Below are 25,074 nucleotides of genomic sequence, written 5' to 3'. Positions count from 1 at the left end.
ATTAACTCCCTAACTACCATATCCAACCGGTCGCATCTCGTGTCCATAGAAGCCCGTGCTCCGCATTCGAAGTAGCGACCAGGTGAATGAGCGCACTGACAGCCGAATAACCCCAAAAGATGAGAAACCTTTTTCTTGTGTGGAAACAAAATCATCATGCATGACATTTCTAAATAGACTTGTAAATAGCACAAGTACCCATTGAAATAAGCGATTTGATGATGGGTTCATGGTTTGATAAGTAGGGCCTCATTTAGACCCCAACTGCTGAAAGCAAATTAACCTATGAGAGAAATTGTTTGCCCCGTGACGCCCACTACAACGACATAAAAAGAACCTTCGTTTATTTCTCCTTCTTCTGAAATAGCAGATCTAGGGGCTAAAATTCATAGAAGCTAGAACCTGTGACTAAATAATTTGCTTGTCAGAACACCCCCCCCCCCCCCCTTATCTGCCCCCATCATGCCGTCCATCTCCGAAAAATATATACTATTTTATGTCTAGGCACTGACTGCTTGGATGTGACCTCATGTATTGATCCTGGCACCTTTTTCTTTTTCTTTTGCTTCTCTCTCTCAATCTACTTTATGTCTGCCAGACTTCTATTTTCTTTCTCGTTTCTTCTCTAATTTTTTTTTTCTGTAGATGCACATTTTGGAGAACCATTTATTTCTTTTGTAGAGTACTATGTTTATTCGTTAGTACATATTTCATCACGTCAGGATATGTACACCAAACATGGTACATAAACAAGTTTTTAATTACAGTACATTATAGTACATGATATGTACTTTATCAGTTTTTAAGTAACTCGTGTACACGAACTTGTGAGACGAGTACATCGTAGGGTACATCAGATGTATCACGAAAAAAATCATTGTACGAGCATCTCTCAAAGCTTCGTACCTCTTATGAGACGAGTACATCGTAGGTACATCACATGTACCTTAACAATTTCGTACTCCCTTCGTCTCATAATTTTTGTCAAAATATATTACATGTATCTAGACGCTTGTTAATAATAATAGGTACAAATTTGAGACAAGAATTATGGGACGGGGAGAGTACCTCTTATGAGACGAGTACATCACATGTACCTTAACCAAGAAACAAGTACATAGATCAAATAAATTCAAAATTACCAAGAAACAAGTACATAGATCATTATGAGACGAGTACATCATATTGTACATCACATGTACCTTAACCAAGAAACAAGTACATACATCATATAAAATCAAAATTAGGAAAAAACAAGTACATAGATCAACCAAAAAACAAATACATATATCAAAATCATCTAGAAACAAGTACATACCACCATGTACATGTGCCAATGCAACCGAATAAATGGAGCACCAAGGGAAACAAGTACATGCATCTTGTACCAGTACATACTCACCATCACCATGTACCGAGACAGGGGTGGGGGTAGATTGATGGCAAGAAGGCGAAGGAAAGCGAAATCTGCGAGGAAATTGATTGCTACCCACTTCAGGTTCTTGGGGAGCTTCTGCGCTTGAGGCGGCGGTACTCGAAGCAGGTGAGGCCCTTGAGCTCCTCGTCATCGTCATCGGAGGCGGACCAAGGGACACCTCCTTCACCTCCCCGGCGCTCAGGGGCATCCACATCCCTGGTCGCGGGGGCAGACACGGGAGGGGCTGGGGTCCCGGTCGCGGCGGCGGACACGAGCAGGGCAGGGGGAGACGGCGGAGCCCGAGATGTGGCGTGCGGAGGTCGCCATCGCTAGTGGCGAAGCGGACGCCACAGGAGCAGCAAAGGGCCCCGTGCACCGCCGCGTCCATGGAGTGGAAGCCGCCCGTCCCGAGTAGGCCGTGCAGCTGCGCCCGCCGCCGCTGCAGCCAGAATAGGAACGCGAGAGGCAGAGGCCAGAAGGAATGGAAATCGAAGGGGATCCGGTCGGTGGGAGGGAAGGAAAGATCTGAATGGGAGCCTTGCGCCTGAGCCCAACTGGAGCTTGCTGCCTTGTTGTCGCCGGCGGCGCAGAGAGGTTGAGAGAGATAGGGGAAAGGTGGGCTCGAGGGAGGGAGAGAGCTACGGAAAAGGAGGGAGAGAGATGGGAAAAAGGAGAGCTGGGTGGATACGTGTGCTAGAGATTAGCAGAGTGTGTCGGAGAGATTAGAAAAAGAAAAGGGACACGTGGTGACCAATGGCACCGTATAGTTTAGCCGTTTTGCATCAGTTATTTACTGGTAGGGGTTCCTTCTAGAACCGGCTGCGTCAGACAGTGAAGCTCATGAGGAGAGCTCGATGAGACAATCACATGAAGCCAAAACAAAATAGCTTGTCTGCCCAGAAAAGTACTAGCACCGAACTGAAGCGCCGCGGACACTGCACCTGCTCGACGAGATGAAGCTCGCAAGTGAGTAGCACGTGCCTGGCAGACTTAGGCAAAAGTTGCCAGGTTGGTACTTGGTACGCCGTAGGCGTGGCGCAGAGAGTACGGAGGATGAGAGGACTCCGTCCGGCGTCGTTCCGGTCCCAGCCACAGTCAGCACCGAGCACGTACGTAGCCCCGCCCAGTATCATCTCCAACTTGTGCAAAATAGGTTACCGCCGGCCAATTGCAGATATCTGCTGCTCGCCATTCCATCAAACATCTTATATAGATTTGTACATTTAGATCAAAATAGCTCTCGTTTGTACTGTCGGACGAGTCATATTGAATTAGTACTAAATGAATGTGAATTGTTATTGGTCCGGTGTGAAAACGAAGAGAAAGGCAAGTTATATTACGGAACAAGTAAAAAAAACTTATGTGAATTGTTTTGTGAAACGGAAAGAGTACTGGAGAAGCTCAACGCTCGATAAAGCTGGTGCTAATCAAAAGATCAGATTTGATTAAAAATAAAACTATACGAGTAGTTAGCAACTCTTCATTCTTAGATATAAGAAATCCTAGTTTAGTTCAAGTCAAACAGTACAAACGTATTTTGTCCTATATACGAGTAGTAGCACGGGCCGACGGACACCTGCAGCAGTGCGGCCTGCCTGTCCCTGCGCGTGGTGGTATCTGACCAAAATGCCACGACCCACGAGCCCAGCCGGTAGGGTGTCCACCAGGAAAAGAGGTGCGCCCTAGTGGGCCTAGTTGGGCGTGGCGCTCCAGTTGTGGGCCGAGTTGATTTTTGCAGATGGTTTCTGTCCGTCTCGAATTCATGGGCCAATTAATTCGTGGTTTGTTGCTTTTTTTGCTTTTTCGATATCACAAAAGAGGCCAATTGCCGAGAGCGTTCTGATGTCTGTTGCTTTTTCTCGGCCTCTTTTGTGCCGTGGCCTGTGGGCTTCGTGGGTTTGCCCCGGTGCGGTTGCGTTCGGAAGGCCGTCATTGTTAGCGGGCACGATTCGCTAAAAAAAAAGCGGGCACGATACGTTCTCAAAACAAAAAAAAGTTAGCGGGCACAACATCCTCTCAAAAAGTTTAGCGGGCTGCAGGTGCACCTTACTCTTTTTTTCTTTTCAAAACTGGAGGTGCGGCTGGAGTGTTTTTTTAGTAACAAGGTGTGTTCACTGCGAAAATAAAATAAAATAAGGTGACTTTGGAAGCTCCTTACAGCTGTTGTCTGTGCTAATCTTTGCATTGAAGCCATGATTTCTGGAGAAGATAATGCATACATTAAGTACATAATGCGGGTCAAACTCTTATCTGCAAGCTAAGCTCCAGCGCTTCCTTCTTCTCTAGTATCTCCTTGCATGTTTGCCTTGGATTACAGGCTTTGTCTGCAACATCATGATACGTACGTGCAGTTGAGATTTCCTATTAACCAACTATTGGAGATTTTTATTACTCTTAATTTGTTGTGTATGTTATCCTTTTTAGCTAGCTAAGGACACTAGCGACCTCCTTTTTATCTCCTCCTTCAGAAACTGTTTCCTAGGCTGCTAGCTAGTTCCAATACTACTGTAGCATATTGCCATATTGAGACGGTCTAATTAACATGCATGGTTAACATTGTACTGAAAATGTGTTACCACAACACGATATTCCCTCCGAGACCAGACCACAGCACAACGACTCAAGGCAATAATTTTAGCTGTGTCATCTTCTTCTGTCCTCTCCCTAATCTATTTGAGAAAGTAGAGTTTGCATCACCACAAAATAAAAAACCAAACGGAGAAGAATATATGCTCGTGGCCTCAACTTGCCATTGGCTATCATGCATGCGATTAATTATATATGATGACATGATGTGTTGGATGTCATCTATACCGGTCGCTATAAATTTGCATATCTTTTCTTGATCGCCCAATCATGCATGGAGATATAGGGGCATAGCGCGCATGAAATTGCAAATTATCTACTACTCCCTCCATTTCATAATTCTTGTCTCAAATTTGCCAAAAAATGGATCTATCTATTCCTAAAAAGAATCTAAATACATGTAATATTTCGATAAGAATTATGAAACGAAGAGAGTACCACGATAAAATTATGCTATACTCCAGTACGTTGAAGCCGAGATGAATATGTTATTGCACAACGCATGTTACCCAGTGATGGATGTTGGCTTCAAGCCTTCGATTAATGCATCATATATGGAAATTAACCAACCATACCCTGAAGGGATCATGTACGATCGAATTAAAGAATTAATATTCGATTTGCCGAGGATGCCCCTGCGTGTTTCATAAAATGATCGATTTGCTTCCTTTTGGGGAGTAGAGGCGCCATGCATGCCAATGCTGACCCCCGTTTGATGGTATGTGCCCTTCAAATGGCTCGTAATTCCAGAACGACTTGCATATTATTGAGAGGAAAAAAAATCTAAGACTGAACGTACGTAACGCATGACATATAGCCCAAAGTCGCTCTGCTTGCTGGCCTACTTAGCTACGCAAAAGTTATACTGCTAGCTATCACTTTTACGCACAAAAAAAAATGAATCTGCCACAACCCATATAATTACTATACAAGTGCACTCATCGGCCGGGTACGATCCGTGTCAGCACTGTTCTTTTGTGAAGTTTCACCTTAAAAAAATAATAATCAAATGTGAGGTTTCGTCTAATTCAAAATGATGATCGTATCTTTTTTACCGAAGGAGAAAAAAATGTATCGTGTAATCTGAAGCGTATTTGTGTTTGAGTTTAGGGAACGAGTAGTGTACCGAAGCAGGAAACCCTCTCAATAAATTAGGTTGCCCAATTTAGCCATCACGCGCCTACATATGAGCAACCAGATGATTAGTATAAAGCTAATTCAGCTTTATCAGGAAGTCTCGTCCTATTAAGATTGCTAACTCGCACGCACCGTCTTAATGCAGCAGCAACAAGGGCAATATACAAATTACTCTGTATTCTTTACTAGGGCGTGTACAATGGGGTGATGTCAGCCTTTTCTTAGCGATGCCACGTAGGTAAAATATGTGGAAGAGAGAGAAACGAAGAAAATGCACAAAGTCTTCTCTTAATTAAGAGATGATCTATTCACAAGAATGATAAACGAAAGATAAGACAAATTTACCATTGTATTCCTTCCATCCAATAAACGATGTCTGAAGTTTGTTAAAATTTGAATATGTCTAGACATGACTTAGTATATAGATGCATTCAAATTTAATCAAAGTTGAGACATCCTTTGTTGGACAGAGGAAGTACTAGATTTCATCTTTTCTTAGATTTTTTTACTAGTTAATTTTATTCATCTAAATATTAATTCTAAAATAGAACATTAGGAGATAACCTATTGTAGAACATGTACCATTGTACATGCCCCTAGATTACCAGAGTATCTGCGAAAATTAGTTCTTGACCAAACCAAACAACCGTATCAGCTAGCTAGGTCAACGAACCCTCATTGGCCAAGCACATGCATGCAGAAACCGTTAATAATCAAGATCGTCGTGGTTAGCAGTCCATCACGTAGTACGTGTCATGTGAGAGAGTGTGCACGCCTGCAACCTTGCGGCAGGTGCAGGCAGACGCCCATTTGTAGTCAGCCAAATATAAGTGTAGGACTAGCAATATTCATCGACAAATTAACTAGCCTGAAAAATCAGAGTGTCAGCACAGACCGTTTACCAGATGGGCATACGCAGATGCCATTTAATTTCTAAGCTTAATTCCCCGGTCGAAAACGATCATTCCCACGGATTTGCTTATCGCGCTTCAGAAAGCCAATAGTACTACGAGTAGCCACATGCCCTAGCTAGTGTACAGCTCAATCAAACAACCACTCTATTAGTCTTGTGCTATCTACAAATACACAATTGTTTCTCGATTAATTGATTAATCTTCGGTACACGGCCGGTTAATTAGTCCAGCACCGCCGAATCTCTTCGGAGCTCGAAACGCAGAGAGACACGTACTCGTCGATATTATCGATTTCTTTTCTTTAGCCGGCGTTTGTATATATGCGGTTACTTGCACCGATGATTGGATGGATCGATCCAAAGCTTCCGAAGGCCAATGGAATGAAGGCACACCGATTGTTCAAGCTTCGAATGCAACGACCGACCGAGTTGCCGCGGTTGCCCTCTGCATTGAGCTGATAGCTCTTTTCAGGCATCAGAGGCCAGGCGTGCCGGCTCCGATCATCTCGATCTGCTGCTGATCTCCAGACCACGAGTTTATATTACTAGTTCGATGTACCTTTTCCAGACATTGTTTACCATAAAGAAAAAGGTGCTTTTCAGATGGTACCACAGATGTTGACAATAGATAGATTTATGGTTACGGTTCGTCGTCTATGTCACGGACGGCGCGCATACGAACCGGTAAAAATGTGATTTATGTCGTTGGTTTCGGCCGGTTAAACTCTGCACGCGACATCTGTCGATACATACGGTCGCTCGCTGCCGTTGCCTGCCTATTTTCTTTGATTCTACTGCTGTACTACGGAGTACTACTCAATCAGTTCTCTGCTGCAGGCCCCGTTATCTTTGAAACGTACTGCAGATAGCAATGAAATATGCAATGCCAATGCGCGCTAGCTTCTTCAGTTCGGAAACTACTAGTAGTACACTTGGCTCGCCAAGTTGATTTTCTTACGTACGTATGCATGCCCGCATGATGTATCTGTTTGTTATCATAACTGAAGTCATCGAAAGGAAAACGGCTGATGCTGAAAGCCCACATGCATGCATCTATTCGGCAAAGCTTAACAAGACGTAAGCATGCATGTATATATCGAATTAAGAAGGGAACTGATCCTTTCTTTAGCAAAGAGGACGGAGTCCTTTTCATTACGTGCTTATACGTAGGATCCTTTCCCAAACTAAAGAAGATGCATGCAGCGATACGTAGACGTCTGTATCACTCGCCCTTGTTAACTAGTAGCTACTTATACCGACATTTAAAGGCAAAACCAACTAAGCACGGAGAAAACAAGGTGGGAAATCACATTTGATATTTTTCAGTTGTTTGTTTTTATAACTTCTGCCTATTAATTCTTCTCTTCCCCGCTTCCTATCCAATTAATTTCACTGGGCCAGCAGCAGAGGCAAGGCACAGCCGAACTTGACATTATTGGAAACTAGTTCCCAGTATAACCGTATAACGGACCATATGTCTGCAAAATATCATGTGAAAATCATCCTTACGGTGCAAATTTCGTACAAACCATGGTTACAAGTTTCAAAAAAAACTAAACAAATATCAAATGTTTAAGATGTGATGTTTTACAAACATAAAAAATTTCAAGTCGAAACTCAATTACCTTTGGAAGAAACTAGCACAGTGTTGCGCGGGAGACATCTTTAATCATCATTTTTAGCCAATCTGAATAGTTGATTTTAATTAGTAGCTACCAATGTTAAAATTTAGGGTCACGAATAGGTCATTAGAAAGCGCGGTATATCTACAAAAACAGAACTAAAAAATGTCATACTCCCTCCGTCCAACAAAAGATGTCTAAAGTTTGTCAAAATTTAGATGTATCTAGACATGACTTAGTATATAGATGCATCCAAATTTAGTCAAATTTGAAAAATCCTTTGTTGGACGGAGTAACTATACCGTTTGGTCATGTGTCGGCTAGTCAATCAATTTTGCATCAGTTTGATTGATTGTGGGTGACATTAGTAGTATTTGTAACTAAAGTTCGTGTCATGTACCAACCGTTGGTTTTTACCAGAGACGGGAATGCGGAATTAATCAAGCGCGGTATATCTACAAATTAAAACTAAATAATCTCATAACCCCTTTGATCATGTGTCGGTTGGTCGATCAATTTTGCATCAGACTGATTGTGGGTGACATTAGTACTACTTGTTGTAACTAAAGTTCATATCACCTACCCACCGTTGGTCTTTAACATAGAGAATTAATCGCACGTGATTTTGTAAACAAAATTCAAAAGTTCACAAGCAGAATTTGTGCATCAGTTATTTGCCCTTATAATTGTGTGCATGCGAAGTCATATAGGCAGGATTTCCGTATAATAAGACATAATGCAATATTAAAGTATCAATTGATTATTCTGTCTGTCTTCCAATTAATGTTTAAATCATTGGAGAGAGATGTTTGTTTTGTACGATAATTCATAGCGTTATTTGATAAGGACTTGTTTGTTCGCGAGCTGGTCATTCGCTGATACATGATGTTAAATCAGTATTCAGCATTGAAATTTGAGGCCACTTGCAATGCAATCCACCTTTTCCTTAGCAATCATATATTGGTACGTAGAGTAATAACAGATTGGCTTAATTGTCACTGAGCTTAACATATTGAGCCAATGTGGGGCTTAAATCAGTTTGATGTTTTATTGCTAGCCCATCATATACATACTCACATCCCCTCTCTACTTCTCGTTGTGTTTTTAGTATACCTCTCTCATATATTAACTCTAGATAAAAGAGAAGGAAAATGGAAAGCTCATATATTGAAAAGTACGCAAAAACTAAGTGCGTGATACTGAAATTATGAGTTCTGACTCCAACATGCACATCGTTTCTCGGCTCAGCCTCAGCGTATATGGCGGCAATGGTTTACTAATTCTGTCCGTGCGGACAAAAGCACGCCCCAACGCAGTGATCCATTTAGGCGACCGTCCGCTTTTCTGTCCGGGCGACTCATTTCCGACCCAAATTTGGTCCAAGTTTGGATCTGGACGGACAACATCTTTACACCGAGCTTGTCCTCCCTTTTTCTCCCTTGTCATCCCCTGATCCGCATGTCTATGACCCAAACTAAATAATAAACAGACCAAATAGGTGACCGCATTGGAGCCACCAGCTGACCCAAACGGACACAGGCCAAACAAAGCCGGATAGCGACCAAAACGGACCAAAACAGACACTTTTTGTGTCCGATTTTGGTGACTGCGCTAGAGTTGCCATTAATAACAACATAACGGCATGTCTATGACCAAAACTAAATAATAAAGCAGATCAAATTGGTGACCGCACTAGGGTACCAGCAGAGGCAAACGGAAACAGGCTGGACAAAGCTCTCATCGTGACCCAAACGAGCTAAAATAGATAATTTTTTGTGTCCGATTTGGGTGGCTGCGTTGGAGTTGTCCTTAATAACAACATAATCGATGAGTTTAGGCCAAGAAACAATTCCTGCATATACCCATCTGTTCAACGCTAGCTATACGGGTCACATCTGCAATCTAGATCGTAGCCGACGGAAAGAAGAAATTCCAAACTTCAGATTCAGATTCAGACAACAAACCGTAGTCTATAAATTTTGTCGCCGCAATAACAGATTGAGTACACCTGCCATCTCTCATGCGAGGGTGAACACAATGGACGAAATGTTAGAAAGCGAGCAAAGTACAATGCGCCAGAAATAGCGCAGCAGCTTTCTCAGAAAAAAAAGAAAAAGAGAAAACGCAGCAGCCTCCTGCGAACGGGAGGGAGGTGAGAACGTGTGTGATGCAGCATGCAGGTGCAGCTGCCGCTTGATCACAACTAAAATCTACCGGTTGCTGTTTATTTTAATTGATTAATTAAAAAGAGCGCTTGATCACAACTAAAATCTACCGGTTGCTGTTTATTTTAATTGATTAATTAAAAAAAGGACCCACAAAAACAACGGTTCTATGGGCCTTAAGTAGAGATCTGTTGCAAGCCCAATAAACATATTCTCTCTTAAATCTTGACCATGAAACATAAGATCCAACGGTTAAATTTAATCCAGATGACGTGGATCAACGTGGAGCCTCTCCTCGAAACCCTCATATTGCCTTTAGTATATAATAGATAAACATAAATATAGGAGCGAACAGTGTCAAACAGTGAATAACCGCTATTCATGCTGATTTTTTATTCACTGTCGCTAAATGTGTGTTGGAGCTGGTTCATGAAACAGCTAGCTTCTTCACGAGTACTATAAGCTAGCCGACTTCTTTTCCCTGCTGCATGCAGGTCAACAATGCATCCATCAATCGATCCTGCCTATACTGGTTCCAACTTCCGACGACGGCGGAAAAGGAACGGAGTCTTAATTGGTTTACCCTGCACGCAAACGTACGGCGTTCTCACTCGCGTGGCGGCGGTCGGGGCGGCAGCCAGCCAGCATTACGACCGATCGACCGAGAAGGCGCGCAGGCGACCGCGGCACGCACGGTAATACGTGGTCATCCGTCACTCATCAGTTACGTACGTACTCCCGCGTCAGGGCCTACGTGCGTGTTGATCGAACGAGCTTTTGCTTTTTACTCTTAACCGTGCGGTGTAGCTACAAGGGAGAATGGGTCTCTAGCTTTTACCCCGGCCGGCCGGCGTACGTGTACGTGGTAGCACCGTTGTTTTTCTCCAGGGGAAAGCTAATATAGCCTGATGACCTGGTTTCATGTTCCGATGTGTTTTATGCACGTGTGCTTTGTGAGCCTAAAATTGACCGTCATATATTTTGGGTGGACGCGCACACACGGTAGAGGAGCACTCGCAACGGATCACGCACGGTTTCAGACTCAACTAGCAGTACAAAACTATTTGACTCCCTCTTGGACTTAAACTGATCATGGAGTTCTTTTTTTAATTGGGTGCAGCGGAGCTCTATCCACCGCACAATGTTCTACTACGTCCATTTGTAAAAAGCATAGATATCTCACATGTTTTTGCATCAACTTTTATATCTCTCGCTCCAGTCTCTCTTCTGTTTGGGTACAAGCTAGTACCAAGCCAATACATCCGCACAAGCTAGTACCTCTCTTAGCACAAACATAATCTCAAAAATCATTTCAACAGAGGTTTGGAGGGCATAATTAAGTGTTGGACCACGTAATAACCTTTCTCCTTCATGCATTGGAGGTCAAAAGCATGGAGCGATATGGCTGGTTTAATTTGATTTTAATCTAATTAATTTCAGCTAGAGGGAAGATTAGCTTTATTTTGGGATTTTATGGATGAACCTCATATATATCAAACCACAGGGAGCTAGCAGTAGAAACTACTACTCACTCCGTCCCATATTAAGTGACTTCCTATTACATGTATTTAGATGCCTTTTAGGTATAGATACATCCATATTTGGACAAATTTGAGTCACCTAATATGGGACGGAGGGAGTAGAATTTAGCGTATTGTATATGTCGTATGCATGCATGAGGTAGCATGATAGTGTCACTATTAAGGGTGAAATCAAAGTGGATATGGATGGTCAGATATTATCCAAATTGTGTTTTTATTTTATTTTGGAGTTAGAACGGTTAGCATCTGGATACGAATACGGAGTCGGATCATGCCGATCATGAATATGGGATAAACACCTAATCAAATACTATACCTTAACCAACATTTAATCAAGCATATATCATGTAAAAGACAATAAAAATGATATTCATACCACTTATATCAAGACAAGAACAAAATTCCAAGTTAGAGTATCATTGAGAATACTCTTTTTTTTCCTCTTATTTGCGGGCTAGATTTAAGCCACTATGTAAACCCATGGTATGTCGGAGCATCTAAGCTTCACGCTTATGTCAGCATGTCAGAGCCTTGCTGAATAAGGTTAGCGCATGATTTTCTTTGCTAAAAAATAACTACTGTCAGATCAATTTCTGGATATTTTGAGATACTGTTAGATAGTTTTGAAACCATATATGTATCGTTATTCGAAGAAAACTATACATATCTGGCAAATATTCTAATTTCTCCGTCCCAAAATAAATCTCGCGTTTAAAAAAAAATTGAATCTACAAAATGTCTAGATACATTGTATTAATTGCGACACTTATTTTAAAACGGAGGTAGTAATTAACAAGCTAATACCCCTTTCGGTCTGTTAAGCACTAAAAATGAGAGTTGGCTTGATCCAAGTGCACAAATATATATGAGATGTATTTTGGAATAGAGGAAGTATGATGATACTGTCTCATCCGGTTTTGTCCTCTAGTCACTGTGGTGTTACATATGCAAAAACGTTTGAAAGACTGAGCAAAAAGTCTTATCAATATATACTGTAATTAAGCATCTATACTGCAGCTGGTAAAAAAAGTTATACATATAGTACTACCTCCGTTCCACGATTCTTGTCGAAATATTACATGTATCCAGACGTTTTTTGAGAATAGATGCATCCATTTTTGAGTAAATTTGAGACAAGAATTATGGAACTGAGGGAGTACTCCGTAATTAACATCACGTAATTACAGAAAACACCCAACTCTTCCACCTCAAAGCTTCAGGTGTTTTTCCCCTAATAACGTCGTCACCTCTCGCTCACTAGTCACTACACATACGTACACACACTCTTTCAAAAGAAGAAGAAAAAAATAGTGTACACACATGAATCATAAATATGAACCCCCCGCAAAAAATGTTCAGATGGGACATTTTGCCGTCTGACATCTTCTAGGCTTCTAGCTACACAGTCTACTTACCGTGATCCCTACGCCGACGGCCGTCGTTGTCAAGGCATGTCTCCGGTCAGCCCTACCACAGTGACGAGCAAGCTGGAGTCCTCATCGCCATGAGGCGCCGCAACATTGACCTCTTTCCCACCGTCGACGTTTCCTTTCACACATCCGCCGCCACCGCCGCTCTCGACGTCGTCGTCGGCCGCGACTCCGGCGAGCACCTGCGCGAGCTGGGCCTGCCTGTCCCAGTCGGTGCGGCCCACCACGACGAGCATCACGGCGACGCAGGCCGCCTGCGCGGCTAGGAGGCCGAGCCAGAGGCCCCCGAAGCCCATGCCGGCCCAGAAGGCGAGCCCGAGGGCCACGGGCATCCCGACGCCGTAGAACGCGCCGAGGTTGATCCGGGCCCCGGCACTGGGCCGCGCGCTCCCGCGGAGCACCCCGCAGCCCACGGTCTGCGGGCAGTTCCCCAGCTCGCACATCCCGAGCACGGGGAGCACCGACGCCGTGAGTGCCAGGATGGCCGCGTCCGACGTGAACATGCGCGCCCACACCCCGCGCACGGCCACGGCGAACATGCAGGACACCACGCCCTGGAGCGCGGCCAGGGCGAGCCCCGCGCGCGCCGCGGCGCGCGCCGAGCGCGGCCTGTTCGCGCCCAGCTCGTTGCTGACGCGTGTGGAGACGCCGTAGCCGAGCGAGGACGGGAAGATGTAGAGCAGTGAGGTGGTCTGGATGAGCACCCCCATGGACGCCACGGTGGCCTCCGGGTTCGCCAGGAGGCCGCAGAGGAGCACCATGATCTCGTACCACCACCACTCCAGGCACACGCTCGCGCAGCTCTCCACCGCCAGCCTCGCCAGACGCGCCCACCCGGCCACGTCCTCGAAGAAGCCGGAAACCGAGGAGAAGCCGAATAAGCCTCCCGTGGCGTGGTGCACGCCGGAGACGTAGACGTAGGCGAGGAGGAAGAGAACCAGATTGAGGTTCGTCAACGCAGCGGCCAAGGCTACGCCCTCGACGCCGAGGCCCAGAACAGTCACGAAGAGGTAGTTGATGGGGAGGTGGACGGCGACTGCCAGCGTGGCGGAAATGGTGAGCGGGAGGTTGATGGACTGGGCGCGGAGGTAGAGGCGGAGCGGGTGGAGGAAGCACTGGAAGAAGAGGTCGGGGAGGGAGAAGAGCACGTAGCGCTGGGCCATGGCGGAGACGGACGCGTCCTGGCCGCAGAGCAGGAGGAGCGACTCCATCTGGGCCCAGAGGAAGCCCACGGGGAGCGAGGCCGCGAGGAGGAGGAGCACCATCCGCCGCGCGGTGGCGCCCACGAGGGGCAGGTTCTTGGCGCCCACGGCCTGCCCGCACACGGGCTCCATGCCGGCGGCCAGCCCCGAGAGCACCGAGTAGCCCGTGATGTTGGCAAAGCCCATGGCCAGCGACCCGCCGGCGAGGGCCAGGTCGCCGAGGCGGCCCAGGAAGAGCATGGAGATCATGGGCCGGACGTACAGGATGAGCCCCGTCATGATCATTGGCAATGAGAGACCCAGGATCGACGCCGCCTCCTTCGACGCCGTGGCCTTGGTCAACGACGATGGCCTGTCCGCCAAGACCGGCGCCGCCGCAGCCGGCTTGGACAAAACAACTTTGGCGACATCGTTGCCCGGAGCCACAGCCACACCGCCGCCGCCATCCTTGGCATTGCACCGGCACGATAGCAAGGGCCGGTCGATGAGCCCCTCACACATGATGACGCTAAGCCAATTAGCTCACGACGTGCGCGTGCAGCTAGGCTTAATTTTGGAGGGAAACCGGAAGAGGAGAGGGGGGGCTCAAAACCCTAGCAAAGCCGGTAAATTTATAGGGAAGATGGATAGGATCAAGCCACGCGCGCAAAAGAGAAGGGAGATCAAATCAAAGCAACCTCTAGTGCATGGGATGGATTAGTTTAGAGCGGAGCGCCTCGTCGTCTTGCAGCGAGGTCGCCGCCGCGTAGGTGCCGGTCCTGGCCGGCCTGCAAAGATCGACGCGCGCGCACGGGGCGTTGTTGTATCGTGCGGCGCTTAGCCTAATTTGGCCGGAGCCTCGGCGAGCATCCGTACGTACGTGCAGCTAGCTGCTTTGCCTTAAAGGACCAAAAATGGTTATGCTGCAATTAACGAGGTGAAGGATCGGTTGAGCTAGATAGGGATGAGGAGAAAAGGAGCAGAGTGGGCTGGGTATTTATGCAAGTGGCTCGAGACCATGCATGGTCTAATTAAATGGGGAATTAAATCCCTATGAAAGGGTTGTCCAAAATTAAAAATCCCCTATGAAATGTCTTGGTCAATTATGTGATTTATTGTTGATTTAAAGCTCTCCGCCTGGAGGTTTAGAATTGGCTGTCGGATTTATTAAGACAGGAATAAGGGGTGCGAAACGGTTTAAATAGTGGAGTCAATGCCTGATTTTTCTTCTTGCCGTGAGGTTTTCTTTTTAATATTGTTTTAATCATTCCATCTTTGAAGAATAATATTTAGCTGAAAAGTACAACTTGATTGCAGGCTTTGATATACTATTATTTTGTCGTTTGACTTTCGGTGGTATGTATAGGTGTTTTGTTGTGCTTGCTGAAAATTATGCTTTTTACCTCTCATCGCTCTATAAATAAAGTGGAGAACTACGTTAATTTCTTCCTCAAGTTATGGTCGAAGCAGATTAAGCGAAAATAAATTGCACGTTTGATCTTATCAAGATTGTATTTTTTTTAAGGAGCTTTTTGTGTGATGAGGTTTTATATGTATGTAGTCGAGTTGTGTAAGTCTGTAATATAGTCTTTACGAAATTATTTCTCTTCTTTCTCGGTCTCTTTGCTCCGTTCCTTCCGTTCGCCCCATTGAGTGTTCCTACACATCTTCTCCATGATGTGCTCCTCCTCTCTTCCATCACAATTGCTTTCCATTTGATACATGATTATGTTGCCTGATTTGCCACAAATGAGAAGGAACCTAAAAGCAATTATGTGCGCGGGCATCGCCATCACCACCCTCTTAGCAAGTCAAAGGCGGTGCACAATATATGCTCCTGGTTCACCGTCGTCGACATTAATTGACAGCTTGGCTATGTGTTTCCGTTTTCTTTTAGAGAATCTAAAGTTGATGAAAGTTCAGATCTTCCACTTAAAGTTGTTCTTTTAGAGTTGAAATTTTCAGAACTAGGGTTTAAACTTCCAATTTGTAGCTGAAAGTTCAATGGAAGCTCGGCCGACCAAAAGATGGGATCAAACCAAGAGCATTTGCCATAAGAAATACTCTCTCCGATCCATGATAAGTGTCGGGGATTTAGTACATCATGGATCGGAGAAAGTACAAACGGAAGTAAACCATGTAACATTTCTTTTTTGAAAACATACTGTGGGGTGTGGGTCAGTTATAGTACTTTGAACTATACATAATTATTAGTACATTTTCCTTCAAGGGTCATTTGGATATTGCTCTTTTCTATCAATCTTAATTATCAGTTGGACATATGGCAGTCAACTAATAGTTTGCATAGCAGACTAACTGCCTTCCAATTATATGATGTACCTGCAGTACTACATGCTGTCACCACCAAATAATAATAATGAGTTGCTGGTAATAAATCTTATCCTGAAAACAAATTTCCACGCATGCAAGACAAGGAATGACTCACTTGATCAAAGACATAATAAACAGTTCAATCGAATTGTCAACCATTTGTTTGATCAGAAGTAAGAAAAAGGTCAGCTAAATTCATTTTTAATAAAATCAGATTAGTAATAATTACCATAAAACCGAAAATATATCGTGACCAGAGTTTAAAACGTAGCAGCGCTTCTTTTTTCTTCTCCTCTTTTTTGCTTTTACATCCCGTTTATTTATCACTCTGAACTGGTCATAGGGGTCAGCCGTCCATTTGGTATCAGGCAGATTTGAGAAGGGAAGATCTAGCTATTTGTCTGACACTGTTCACGACTAATAATCAACCATTTGACTTCTGGGATCGGCATGGGAAGAAACGGCAAGGGCAGGCTGACCTTAACCTGCCTCTCCAGATCGACCTGTTGCGGCGACGATGATCAAGCACAAAAAAGAACGATGATTTAACACCGTGTGCACGAAAATATAGAAGAAGAATAAGACTAGCTTCTGGGAAATTGTCAAATGTCAACCTTGTTTTTTCCTAATTACTCACCCTGTGCAATTTCAGGAAGTGGCACAACTCTGTTTTTGAGGTTCCCAACTCTTTTCATACTGAAGCAGACATGTGCATGTGCTCATTTCCATGGAGTGCCATTTGGCAGTACCTCTGGATTTGGCCGCATCAAATTGTGTGCACTGTTTGCCCGCCGTAGGATCGGTAAATACAATAAATAAATAAATAAATTTGTGCACAGAATACCACAAACACCTGCCATTGACCTTGTAATTTGTTTGTTGGGCTGAGACTTCCCTTTTGTTGGTTTGAGACTGGGGAGGCATGCACTTTAACCTGTCAACAGTTATCTCAATGAACCCGACCATTCAACGGGTCTCCAGTCTTCGCCCAAGTTTCAAAGCTTTCACAGTTTCGCTGTTACCAGCAGCTAATCGACCGGCGCCACTCAACCCATGAGCTGAAGCTTTCGCCAGTTCAGTTCTGACCAGGCTTGTTTCTGACCATTCTCAGGTTCTCATCAAGCCAAGCATGCTGCATATACGAGCTAGTCAGTCTCTGGAGGAATATGACAGTTTCAGACTGAGTTGGACAGAAGTCTTACCCATCGGCCATCGCCCTATGCACACCTGTCACTCTATTTCGAGTCTTTCGGATGCAAATGGGATTGATCAAGCAAGTCGTCAGTACAAACAAGTACTGTCTCTTCTAGATAGATGACTACACAGCCGACTGATGCATTTCAACTTTCTACGTGGGTATATTGGCCGCGTTCATCAGGTATGAACAGATTACAGATCGGGAGCATCTCTTCTCGTTGAGATGGGAATCACTTGCCTCCCCAAAGACCAACTAGAAGAATTTTAGGACGTCATATAGAAAACTACGTGCCTTGTCTAATTATTGAAGAAATTACACATCGAGTCCTTATTATATTGGTATAGAGTAATCAAATATACACTGAAGCCCTTACAGTTGTACTAAAATACAACTATATTTAAAATCACAAGCACTAAAATTGTAGGACGAATATAGAGCTCCATTCACAGGCAAGGAAGTGTAGATTTTAATTAAAAAAAAAACGTGCATCTGTGCAAGGGATCTGGCTAGTTATTTGTATGTAGCGCTTAATCGCTCTTTAAGGTAGTCACCACTCCTGATAGGTGCAAACCTGAAAATGTATCAAATTTCAAAAGGCATGAGAAGCAAATATAAACAAAACCGGTACAAGGTTTGACTAAGAGAAGAAGACCTCGGTGGGTATGCCTCGCAGCAACAACTTTCCAAGCACTGCACCACTAAATCAGGGTTTGGATCCAGAAAGAAAGCCGCCTGATATATTCGAGAACTTGTGTAAAACATAAGTGCCAAACGTGAACAAATATTGACTGTATGCAATTATCAGCTGAAAGCCTGAAATGCCAATTCTATATCACCACTGGTGGTTTGCGCGCAAGGACTATCTGACATCTTCAGGTGAAATGTTGTAAACTGTCATGTCCTAGGTTACGGCTGTGTAGACGTGAGAGGTAGGAGGTCTGGGGCATGGTGGTTTCGGTTTAGGCGCCGTTGTGCCTAGGATAGAAGATGCTGTTGTGGAGGAGAACAATACCCTTTTCTTTACTTATTTATTGATGTCACGGCCAACTACAGATAGTAACCAAATCAACTAAGCACTCCTGATTCTAAATAACGACCATGACTTGCAATTAAAGAAAGGTAACAAATCCTAAGATAGGAAGGCTTGTCTAAGCCTTAGCTTGATCCTGTGCAGCGTCCTGATTATCAGAACCTCCTGTGTCCCTGGCCGCGCGGCGGCTCTAGTACTTGCCCCACATCACATCAACACAACTCAAAGGGAGACAGGAAATGCTGAAATTTAGTTAGTATACTCACAGAATATCGCTCTTTACCAACTGCAACAACACGATGCAGTGTAGATCTGCAAGTTATATAGCACAAGAGCATTTACAAACAAAGTCAATGTAGACTTGCACAAAAGAAAAAGTTCTACCGGAGCAAGCTACTTTGTTTGTAACAAATGCTGATGCAGAGATGAGACTCCACACAACAACAGAATGGATCTTTAAAGTTAAGAAAAAGATTGTACCTGAAAACACAATTCGTCCATCTTTCTAACAAATCGCCAATGTTCACAATAAGAGCCCTACAGGTACACAAGAGCTAAAAAGATCAATTTCCTACCTGCAAGGTTGTTTAATAAACAAGGGCCCAGCAAGTTAACAGAACAAAAACATAGATAAATTATAAGGCACTTAAAGCTTAAAGCTATTTAAATACATAACTATAACGGGTATTCGACAAGGAGACCCCCTCTCCCCACTCCTGTTTAACCTAGTAGTAGATGTTCTCACTAAAATGCTTAGTAAAGCTTCACACCATGGATTCATCCAAGGGCTGTGTGAGTCTATCTGTCCTGGTGGTGTTATCAGCCTCCAATATGCTGATGACACTATTCTTTTCTCATCTAGCAACTCTGATAAAGCTTCTAACCTTAAATGGGTGCTCACATGCTTTGAGCAGGTCTCTGGAATGAAAATTAATTACTCTAAAAGTGAATTAATTCCAGTTGGCATGTCTCCAGAACAGGTAGCCCCATTCCTGTCTATTTTTGGCTGTACTGAAGGTACCTTCCCTATTAAATACCTAGGAATACCTCTGCATTATGATAACCTTAGAAAAGAGGATATTCAACCACTAGTAGACAAAATCCTCTAGAGGATTGCTGGTTGGAGAGGCAAGCTCCTCTCTTATGCAGGTCGTTTGGTACTTATCAAATCCTGCCTAGCAAGCATCCCCATCTACCTCCTTTCTTTTTTTAAATTCCCTAAATGGGCGCTGCACATGATCAATACTCAGATGGCCCACTGTCTCTGGAATGATTTTGAAGGCCCTAGAAAATTACATTTAGCCAATTGGCCTTTAGTTTGTATGAAAAAAAAAATTGGTGGACTGGGGGTCCCCAACCTGCAAGATGTCAACCTTTGTCTATTAGCCTCCTGGATTAAAAGATATCTTGCCGGTGAAGGAAAGTGTTGGAGAACTATAGTTGATAACAAATACAACACCCAATCTCCCAGCATCTTCTCTAGCAACACTGTAGGTGTCTCCAAATTTTGGTCAGGAATTATGTGGGCAGTCAAGGCTGTAAAATTTGGTTATCGTTGGGTAGTTGGAGATGGTTCTAAAATTAAGTTTTGGGAGGACACCTGGTTTGGAACCTCCCCTTTGGCAGTCCAATTCTGGTCCCTTTACACTATCTGTAATGAACAGAATGCCACCATCTCTGAGGTTTGGGATGGTCACACTTTAAAGATTTCCTTTAGAAGAACTTTTGACCAGGCCATGATGGAAAATTGGTATGCTCTTGAGCAAATAGCTACCAGTATTGTCTTTACTGGTGACATGGATGCTTTAATTTGGCAATACTCTGCTTCTGGGAAGTACACTACTAGCTCTCTTTACAGTATAATCAACTTTAGAGGAGTTGAACAAATTTTTATTCCTTCTCTTTGGTCCATCCTCATTCCACCCAGAGTACATATCTTTCTCTGGCTGCTCTCTCATAATAAAATTATGACCAGAGACAACTTAAAAAAGAGACACATGAACAAACCTGAAGAGTGTGCTTTATGCCTTGAAAAAGAATCAGTCCATCACCTCTTCTTTGATTGTGTAGTTGCTAAATCTGTTTGGGCAGTAATTTCTAGTTGCTTTCAGAAACCCCTAGGATCTGATTATGAATCTGTTGCCAGATACTGGATCTCTAATAAGCAGCATGCTGTTCTAAATTCAGTTTGTGCTGCTGCATTGTGGTGTATTTGGAAAACTAGGAATGATATCATTTTTAATAATGCTAAATGGATCAGTTCCAAAACCATTTGGTGGCTAATTCTTAAATCTCTCCAGAAATGGAAGATTATCTTAAAACAGGAAATGCTAGCGGCGGTCGCGGATTTCTGTTCCCGCCTCCTTCTGGTGCTGCAGGCACCACTTCCCTTGGTCTGGCACTGAGAGCATTTGCCCCTGCTGGACACAGAGTGCAGTCTCTCATGCCTGACCCAGGTGACGCGCTCCTGGGAGACTATGCACGCCTCAAGATCTCAGAACTGCCACCTATGTCTCCACAACGAGCTCCTTTGGGTCCTCTCAAGACGCACCTGCTGAGCCCTACTTCGCCTTTTGAAGCGTGCAACCTTTCGCCACAGCCATCGCCGCTCAAGAAGTCGAAGACTGTGTCTCGTCCCTCTCCAGGCTGCGTCCTGTGAATGCTGTACTTCTGGCAGCTGTAATTGGCCTTTCGTTTTGTTAGTCTCTGATAACTGCACTGTGATTTTGTGGAACTTTGCCATACACTGGCTTCAAATTTGGGGCCAGGGGCTTGGCCCCTGATCATCTAAAAAAATAACGGGTTTTCGACTACATTTCTAGTCATGGAAAACATGAAAGAGATATTTTACCCATCAATATGAGGAACATCCTCCCAGAGCTGGGGGTGTCTATCCTTCTCCCTGCATATCTGCACAATCAATCCAACTTATAGATGCAAACACAATGAAACAAATATACCTATATAAAAAAACCGGATCAATGTTCTTTTGGAAATGGGAAAAGGTGAGCCCCAGTTCCCAGCTTAACAAAACCTTTCTGAACATATATTGTTTACATGAGTTATTAGCTGCAAAAGAGAACATAAATGAAGATGATGAACTAAAATATAGCATACCTGCAAGCCAGGAGTACCATCTGTTGCTAGAAGGGTTAACATTCCATAATCTGAATGAGCTGATGCTCCATAATTTCCATTATCGCACTCATTTACTTCACCTACATTAAATAGGTCAACTATTATTTCTCATTTAGAAAAAAACTAAGAAGTATTATCTAAACTCTAAAGAAATAGAGTAACACACAGTGCTCAACTGGCTCCACAATAACTAGGAAACACATTCAGTTCAACAAAACAGTGATCAGTGTGATTATTCATGTTTATATGCCCAGTTTCAACGATAAAAAAGGTAAGAAAGTAGCCAGAAAAAATTAAAGCTAAGGTACCTAAGGAGCCGCTACATGTAATTTTCGGGTATGTTTGGTTTGTGCCAAATACAAACCTAGTAAATCTTGGCAAGATTTGGCTTGCCAATTTTTTGGTCAAGGATTCCTTGGTCCTCTCACTCTGCCAATTATTTGGTAAGAATCTGTGAGAGATGTCGGATGGCTCAAATTGGCAACCAAAATTTTGGTAATGAACAAACAGCAACCAAATAACAATAGGCTGCCAATTTTTCGGCATGGCTAGTTGGGGGCACAAACCAAAAAGCCCCTTCACCATTAATATGTCCTTAAATGCAGAGTTATAACAAACACACTTGAGATAGCACCATGTTTAAGTTGCAACAAATACACTTACGATCATACAAGTAGGAGTATTCTTCCTTTTCCCACTATACTTTGGTGGAAAGATTAGTAATGTTTCCCATCCCTGAACCAACCCAAGCCATATACACAAAAGAATGCCAACTTCCTCATTCTTTAAAATGACAAATATTGCTTCCATTCGTGTTCAAATAGAATTTGCTGCGCATTTGTGATAAAAACATATGCATTCCATTTCAACTTATGTAGTAAGTTTATTCACGGAACATGGCACATGCACATTAATAAGTTCTAAATAAGCCATCCGAGCAACTGCTGGCAATCATAAGATGTCAGGAAGCAAAAAAAAGGCAACATCAAGCATGTATCTAGCATTCTGTAGTTTGTTGCATACAATTACGCAGAACTTCTGTTTCTTTCATATGATTAAAAGGAAAATAATATCTAACCTGGGTAGTGCAATAACCGAAGAACATCTGACGGGCAGTTGAATGCACCAATGTTCTGAAAGAATTCAGCATCTAGGTCCAAACTCAGAGAAATTAGAGAGAGTATCCTTTTACAAGTAACCCTGGTTGGCAATAAGCGATAACATGAGAATTCGATACTGAAACAAATGTTGAGGGGATGGACATAGCACATTGAATAGTTTAAGGAAAAAGTTAACAATGAGAAATTTTTGCACATATGATGCGGAATGAAACGCATATGTTCCTAAAAATATGCTAACCTGAAGGGTAGGAATTTTTATGGTGAACTAGAAAATGTCATGCCTCCCCAAATTGCAAACTCTAAAAACATGCATACACGAAAGCACAAAACAATGACTTACAGTGCAGTTGCAAGGTACAGCTTCATTGTATCCTTCCAAGCTGGAAATTGCTCTGCAGATATGTTGAGAAAGATACAAAAAACAAACAAACAGAAGAAGTACATCAGAAAAAGGAGAAGTAATTCTAACAACACAATGGACGTCCGGTAGATCTCATAGAAGATGGTAGTAAACAAACTTTCCAATTCTTAAGACATGAGTAAAGCAGTTACCTTCAGAAGGCCATTGGTTAGCATCATTCTGCAAATTTCCATTTCCTGTAGCTCCAATGTAGAAGCTCTCCTTCAGGTCACCTGCATGGGTAATCACGAAATCCCGTGCAGAGATCTCAAAAAATCATGACAAACACCAGAAATCCAAAAGGTAAAAATCTAGAAAATGCGATTGTAGGGTTGTTCATTCAGTTTTCAATCAATAGGCAGTACTGAAGTGTTGTGAATTGGCTCTTCAATACTTGTCTGCTCTCTCGTAAACTACCCATTCCAACTGAATCACAATGTGACCTGTCAATTGAAGATACTCTCATACTTCTAACTATACCAGGCTTGCAAATCAAAAGCAATCAGTGTCAATGATCTATTGCTTCAAGAAACAGGGACGACAGAACTAGATAGATCAGGCACTGGATCGAAGATACTCAGGTTTGATCACCAGGATTGACTCATGTTTCACGGGGGTTCACCCCGTTATTTTCCACGAGGACCAGGTTTGGTGCATGATGCGTATTCATATTTAAAAGTTGTGCATTCATATTTAAAGGTTGTGTGCATCCCTAGTTTGGTGCAGAGTCTAGGAGATTGGGAGAAGTGAAATTCTCTCACAAATTTTATCCTGAATGTTGTAGAATCTTTAATTAAATAAAGAACAGTGCAATCCATGCAGAGGTCGCGGTTCCCCCTTTTCTAAGAAAAAACCTGGCATGTGCTATGAGTGTTTAGACTTTTAAATCAACACAATGGTCAGCGTAGGAAGAATCAGCTAGATCCGGAACTGAATTCAACCTTCGAATTTGGACGAAGCGTCGAGCTTCTCGGCGTAAGGCGGGGTGTAGCCCCTGTGTCCGCTGTTCCTCTGCAGCGCCATCTTCTCCTCCAGCGGCAGCTCGAAGAATTTCTTGCTCTCCGCAAACACCCTCTCCAGCAGGCCGTCGTCGATTCCGTGGTTGGAGACATAGAAGAACCCGCTCTCCACGCATGCCTGGCGCACCAAACCAAATCACACGGAGATATTACTGTTGCACAAAACGGAGGACCTAGCAAACGCAATCAAAAATGTAATCGGGAATCAGGCGAGGAACCTTTCGGATGGATTCAGCGGAAGCTCGGAGGTTGGTGGAGGCGAGGTCGACCACGGGAAGGTGTAGGTTCCCGGCGGCCATGTCTGGCTCGCCGCTGCTCTTCTGCTAACGTCAGCGCCTGCTGCTGCCGGTACACTTTGAGATGAAATAGTCTGCGTGTCTTTCTTTTCTTTTGAGATGAAATAGTCTGCGTGCCGTGTTATCTTGGGTCCTTGGGTGTATGTTTTTACTTCTTTTTTTTTTAGGAGGGGTGTATGTTTTTACTTTCGTTTGGGTGTAACTTGTGGTAGAGGATGGGCCGTGCCGGTACAGATATGAGTGGGACGAGATCCTCTGTGAATCGGGAGCTCCATACTGTGTTTGAAAAAAAATGGAGCTCCATACTGTAATTTCAACTCTGTACACCGGTGTTCCTCTCAAACCTAAAAACTCCGTGGAGAGTACTGCTGGCCGTGATCGTTATTTAGTGTTCTCTTTGCCTCTGACAGCGGTCTTCGCGCTGCGAGGTGGGAGGGTGGTGGTGGGGGTTGGGGGTTTCAGTTCTTCCTAAGCGTATCCAGAAGTGTTTGCTTATATCAATTGTTTGGTTCTAATCGACAACGCAATGGTGGGGGTTGTGATGCCGTT

At 43.7% G+C, this 25,074-nt stretch overlaps 2 protein-coding genes across 6 annotated transcripts; both read right to left on the bottom strand.

Annotated features, from left to right (window-relative positions):
- Positions 1-12,508: 12,508 nt before the first annotated feature.
- Positions 12,509-14,948, bottom strand: LOC100846516 (protein DETOXIFICATION 49). Its single transcript, XM_003571938.4, has one exon. It carries the CDS (start codon positions 14,512-14,514, stop codon positions 12,826-12,828), a length of 1,689 nt encoding a protein of 562 aa, XP_003571986.3. The 5' UTR covers positions 14,515-14,948; the 3' UTR covers positions 12,509-12,825.
- Positions 14,949-17,797: 2,849 nt separating this feature from the next.
- Positions 17,798-24,646, bottom strand: LOC100839015 (2-oxoglutarate-Fe(II) type oxidoreductase hxnY). 5 transcript variants are annotated; one of them, XM_014901412.2, is made up of 12 exons: positions 24,448-24,645; positions 24,152-24,347; positions 23,363-23,443; positions 23,151-23,202; positions 22,768-22,889; positions 21,669-21,769; positions 21,403-21,461; positions 21,103-21,228; positions 19,032-19,088; positions 18,818-18,863; positions 18,174-18,253; positions 17,798-18,092 (listed from the first exon to the last, which is right to left on the bottom strand). In XM_014901412.2, the coding sequence occupies exons 1-12, from the start codon at positions 24,526-24,528 to the stop codon at positions 18,032-18,034; spliced, it is 1,062 nt and encodes a 353-aa protein (XP_014756898.1). In that variant the 5' UTR covers positions 24,529-24,645; the 3' UTR covers positions 17,798-18,031. The 5 variants fall into 5 exon arrangements, with proteins under 5 accessions (XP_014756898.1, XP_024317494.1, XP_003574222.1 ...); XM_024461726.1 differs by lacking the exon at positions 18,818-18,863 and having other exon boundaries at positions 24,448-24,646; XM_003574174.4 differs by lacking the exon at positions 21,103-21,228 and having other exon boundaries at positions 24,448-24,643.
- Between the last annotated feature and the right edge of the window lie 428 nt (positions 24,647-25,074).

Source organism: Brachypodium distachyon, chromosome 3 (genome assembly GCF_000005505.3).
Source record: "Brachypodium distachyon strain Bd21 chromosome 3, Brachypodium_distachyon_v3.0, whole genome shotgun sequence".
Lineage (NCBI taxonomy): Eukaryota > Viridiplantae > Streptophyta > Magnoliopsida > Poales > Poaceae > Brachypodium > Brachypodium distachyon.
This window is presented reverse-complemented; position numbering and strand designations above follow the sequence as displayed.